The 5,659-nt window shown below is 36.6% G+C and overlaps 1 protein-coding gene across 1 annotated transcript; it reads left to right on the top strand.

The window, feature by feature from the left end:
- Positions 1-1,716: 1,716 nt before the first annotated feature.
- On the top strand, positions 1,717-4,206 carry LOC122313723 (3-hydroxy-3-methylglutaryl-coenzyme A reductase 1-like). Its single transcript, XM_043128911.1, has 2 exons — positions 1,717-3,357; positions 3,641-4,206. The coding sequence occupies exons 1-2, from the start codon at positions 1,843-1,845 to the stop codon at positions 3,893-3,895; spliced, it is 1,770 nt and encodes a 589-aa protein (XP_042984845.1). The 5' UTR covers positions 1,717-1,842; the 3' UTR covers positions 3,896-4,206.
- Positions 4,207-5,659: the final 1,453 nt, after the last annotated feature.

Below are 5,659 nucleotides of genomic sequence, written 5' to 3'. Positions count from 1 at the left end.
AGCTTTGACAATATACTCGCAAAAATTACATATAATTGGCGTGCATCATCATCAATCTCTTTAATTGAATGGATATTTCCATTAATTGCTTGTAAGAAACGTACAAAATTTAGACAGAAAATTGCATATATGCAGGATCGATCCCAATTCACATTAGGTCAAAATGCTAGTGCTTGTAAAAAGAGAAAAGATCCTAGAGAGAGAGAGAGAGAGAGATGGGCACTCGCAAAACCTATTCTTTGGATTGATGTTAATTTCCTGTAAGAAAAGTAGAAAAATTTGTACAGAAAATTATAGGGATCCCATATTCACGTTATTAGGTCATGACGTCTCTTTAATTTCCCAGCTCAACTTAATGCTAATTGATCATCATCATATATATCATAGTTATTTTTCTTAATTTATAGTTATCTTTACTATATATATAGCGCGAACCTTCATCATCATGTGCAACCCCATGCATGCAACTACTTATATATATACATATACATATATATATGTATATATAGATATCGACGTCGGAGTGGCTTTCATGACTTATTGCCAACTTTACGATATTAGTCAAAATATGTGCTTTGCATTCATATCACGTTAGAAACTATTTTAATATATGTATGTATGTATGTATGTATATTACAATTCTTATAATAATTTATCATTCCTCATTGTTTATTTAATTTTGTTTGTAGTTGGCTTGGCTTTCACATTAAATTATACTTAACATTAATGAGATTTTGAAACAGATTGTGAAATTAATATATGAGTTGTTGAGCATTAAAAGTCAGCTTTCAATTACATTCTTTCCCCTATATACCCCTACCTACCTACTTTCTACAACTCCTTCAAAAATAAAAAGAAAACATTTCTCTATGAATCTAATGAGTCTAAGTTTGCAAAATCAACTAAGAAAAAAGAAGAAAATTAAATGATAGTTTTGCAAATAAGGATGCAAACTATTTTTAAATGGTAAAAAATAATGGTTTGGATAGTAAAATCATCTTTTATATAAAGAAATATTAATTGTTCAAGATTTGACAAACTCTATACAGATATCAGAATGATAATAAAAATTCAATCATTTGATGTCAAATCAGAACGTAATGAAAGGATAATGACTAAAAATATAATAAATAAGATCTTTGTTCAACGCATCATCCGATATTTACAAATTCTAATTTTGTTAACGTTTTTATTGTAATAATATGAGATTAACGAGAAAAAAAAAAAAAAAAAAAAACTCTAAACAAGGAAGATATTCAATTCCAACATTATCAAATTGAAAAAACAAAAAAGAATAATTAAATTGTTGGAGTATCCAATTGAATCGAAATCAAATCAAAAGTAGGTGGAATATAAGATAAGAAGAGACATTCAAAACAATAATTAAATTAATAAAGTAAGAAAAATAATGAGACAAAACAAGCAGGAGTGGCGCAAGAAAGGGCAGCAACACGTGTGGAGCCCACCGATCTTTACTTTACGTGTCATTAATTTATTTTCACACGTGTCATTAATTTATTTTTACTCGTTAATGGAACCGGTCCTCCACCCCTGCTTCCTTGGTCTCTCCTCGTGCCTGCGAGCCGTGTTTTCAAAAAGACATAAAAGCCTACGAACAGAATCGTAAGATACACTACCAATTAGGACATACATGTAAAATGAAAAGAACAAAATAATGCAACTTGCCAGTTGCCCCTATAAATATTTGTGCCTAACGCTCTTCCATTCATCTAATTAACACCAAAACCAGTCAAAGGCTCTACACTTCTCCTCTTCCTCCTCCGTTGGACTCGCCGCCGGCGTCTACTCCGCCAGACGAACTCTTTCTCTGCTCATTTCACGATGGAATTGGGCCGGAGATCTTCGAGCAAGGCGCTGGCGCCGGTTAAACCAATGAAAATGGAAGGAATTGTGGACGATATTTTAAAGAAGGATCCCAAAGATTCGGACGCACTGCCTCTCCCTCTCTACCTCACCAATGGGGTCTTCTTCACACTCTTCTTCTCCGTGGTCTACTTCTTGCTTACCCGTTGGCGTGAAAAGATCCGTCACTCTACCCCTCTCCACATCGTCGATCTCTCCGAGATCATCGCCATCCTCGCTTTTGTTGCCTCCTTCATCTACCTCCTTGGATTCTTCGGAATCGATTTCGTCCAGTCCATTCTTCGCCCTTCGGCCGATGTTTGGGCTGCCGAAGATGAGGACCAGTCTATCGCACCTAAGGCCGGCGCACAAAAGCTTGATGAGGAAGTCCTTCTGAAGGAGGATTCTCGTAAAGTCCCTTGCGGCGCTGCGCTCGTGGACTGTCCGATTCCCCAAGTCGTGCCGGCGGTCCCACCACCAACCGAAGAGGACGAGGAGATCATAAAGTCTGTGGTGGAGGGGAAGACGCCGTCGTACTCGCTGGAATCGAAGCTAGGCGATTGCAAGAGAGCGGCAGCTATCCGGCGCGAGTCGCTGCAGAGGCTGACGGGCAAGTCGCTGGCTGGGCTCCCACTAGAGAACTTCGACTACGAATCCATCTTGGGTCAGTGCTGCGAGATGCCGGTTGGGTACATCCAGATTCCGGTGGGGATAGCGGGGCCGCTTTTGCTGGATGGGAGGGAATATATGGTGCCTATGGCCACCACTGAGGGTACCTTGGTGGCCAGCACCAACAGGGGATGCAAGGCCATCCGCTTGTCCGGCGGCGCAAACAGCGTTTTATTAAGGGACGGCATGACCAGGGCTCCCGTCGTCAGGTTCGCCACCGCCCAGAGAGCGGCCCAGTTGAAGTTTTTTCTGGAGGAACCGGCCAACTTTGACACCTTGGCCATGATCTTCAACAGGTCCAGTAGATTCGCAAGGCTCCAGAGCATCAAATGTGCGATTGCCGGTAAGAACCTCTACATGAGATTTTCATGCAGCACCGGCGACGCTATGGGGATGAACATGGTCTCCAAAGGTGTCCAGAACGTCTTGGATTTCCTCCAGAACGATTTCCCCGACATGGATGTCATTGGCATCTCTGGAAACTTCTGTTCCGACAAGAAGCCAGCTGCAGTGAACTGGATTGAGGGTCGGGGCAAGTCAGTGGTTTGTGAGGTTATCATAAGCGGTGATGTGGTGAGGAAGGTCCTCAAGACCAGCGTGGAAGCCTTGGTGGAGCTCAACATGCTCAAGAACCTTGTTGGTTCCGCCATGGCTGGAGCTCTGGGTGGTTTCAATGCCCAAGCCAGTAACATCGTCTCCGCCGTATACCTAGCCACAGGCCAAGACCCGGCGCAGAATGTCGAGAGTTCTCACTGTATCACCATGATGGAAGCTGTCAATGATGGAAAGGATATTCACGTCTCCGTCACCATGCCCTCTATTGAGGTATAAATTCCACATTTCAAACTGCATGCAGTACTACTTCAACCATTTTTTTTTTTTTATTATTATTATCTAAGCAGTACTACTTCAACCACTTTTATTTATTTATTATTATCTAAGCAATACTACTTCAACTACTTACTTGCACGACAACTTCAGATTCCACCATTTCCCATCATATATCGATTCACAGACATTATTACCAACAATTGCACAGATTATCCAAAACATTTTTTATTTTCCATATAGTAACGAGTGGCCTTACGCGGATATTTTCTCTTTCCAGGTTGGTACTGTTGGAGGAGGTACCCAACTTGCTTCTCAGTCAGCATGCTTGAACCTGCTTGGAGTGAAGGGTGCAAACAAAGAGGCAGCAGGATCAAACGCAAGGCTGCTGGCCACCATCGTAGCTGGTTCTGTTCTTGCTGCGGAGGTCTCCCTCATGTCTGCTATAGCAGCTGGACATCTTGTCAAGAGCCACATGAAGTACAACAGGGCGGCGACGCCGGCGAGCAAAGACGTTCCCAAGATCTCTTCTTAAGGGAGAGATCGAAAACCCCAAGCTCGAGGCTCCAAAACTCTCGATTCGGAAATCCTGTAAACATGCAAAATTAACATATGGACATACATAAACACTGTCGATTAGGCAGGGATATTAGAGATGTATGGTACGTAGCAGACCCATCGAAAGAAACAAGTTCATTTATTTTCAGTTTTTATTTAATTTTTTTTTTTTTTTTTTTTCTAAATCAAAACGCAGATCTTCTTTTCTGTTTTTCTTAATTTCATGCCATGTATAAGAAGTACCTGCAAATTGTGAGCATTATGGACATGAGGTTTACTATCGTTTAATTCTTTGGATATTTTACTTTCTTTTTTTTTTAATTGAGTTAATTCCCAACTTTTGATGGGTTTAGATGATCAACGTACTAATCCAGAACAAGAATCCCCAACAGGCAACTTCATATTCCATTCTAAAGTACCCGTTCAAACTGAATTATATAATAAGAATTAGCTTTAATTTGCTAAGTTGCTACTCACTCCTCGTCCCCACCACACTTATTTTTATTTTTTTATTTTTATTTTCTTAAATTAATTGAGTTCAACTCATTATTTATATATATATCACACATTTTAATGAGAAAAAAAAATACAAAATTATATGTGATGTGTTGTGTTTGGTATGAGAATGATGAATAGATCAATTTTTCATATAATAATGATTCTTTATTAATTAAGTAATTCTTAACCTACAACTTTGACTACTTTTTTAAAGAAGTAAATATTTAGATACAGCTAGGATTTGCAAACTCTATCCACTTTTTTTAAAAAAAAGTGAGATTTATCTTTAAAATATATGTATCATAATTGTTTATTTTTTTTAAAAAAATAAAGTACGCAAAATTTATATATTTCAAAATTGTATAAATAATTTTATTTTTTTAAAAACATAATTTTGTTAAAGAAAAAATTTAAGTATAAATACAACTACGTATTAATATATACATTAATTTAATATGATTAGTTAAAAAGTAAATTTTATTAAAAATAATAATAATATAAATAATATAAATTTTAAATATAAAAAAATTAATATTAATATGTAAATTAGTGATTTTACTGCCTGCATGTAACAAAATGCTCTGTTAAATCATAAAATAGTACTTGGACAAAGTCTTGAAAAGTGTTTTAATTCCAACAACAGCGGTGTTGGTTTGGTTTATTCAGACATTAACAAAAGGAATTAGGTAAGATCCAATTAAGTGAAATTGCTGACAGTAATGGCCAACTCAAAAGAAAGAAAGGTATCTGTAAACCAATAGATAAATTAATGTGCATCATCATGGCCATCCATTACTTCATTCATGGCTGCAGGCTATATAGTTGACTGACTCATATATATATATATATATATAGTTGGCTTCCAACTTTGGAAAAACTGCATAAACTATAGTAAAGTAATCTATTTTTCCTTAATAAAAGATATATATATATATTTAATTTGTATTTTTATTTATTTATTAAAGACATTGTTGTCCAATTCCAGCTTATGGATGGATACGTTGCAATTGATTAGTAATTTGAGAGGGTAGAGTAATTACCATAACTGATAATTTAGGGAGTAATTGCTTATAATTGGATATATAGTAATTAAAGAGACTTTTAGTACACGATTTATTTATCCTAAATTAAGAATATTCTTATATCCGCTAAGATACTATTACATCATCAGCTTACGTCAATTCATGGCTTTATTTTTATAAAATTTATTATAATTAAGATATGCATTAATTGTCTTATAAGA

This window comes from Carya illinoinensis, chromosome 6, assembly GCF_018687715.1.
Source record: "Carya illinoinensis cultivar Pawnee chromosome 6, C.illinoinensisPawnee_v1, whole genome shotgun sequence".
In the NCBI taxonomy this organism is placed as follows: domain Eukaryota; kingdom Viridiplantae; phylum Streptophyta; class Magnoliopsida; order Fagales; family Juglandaceae; genus Carya; species Carya illinoinensis.
Note: the sequence above shows the minus strand (reverse complement) of the source record. Positions and strands in the feature narration are given on the sequence as shown.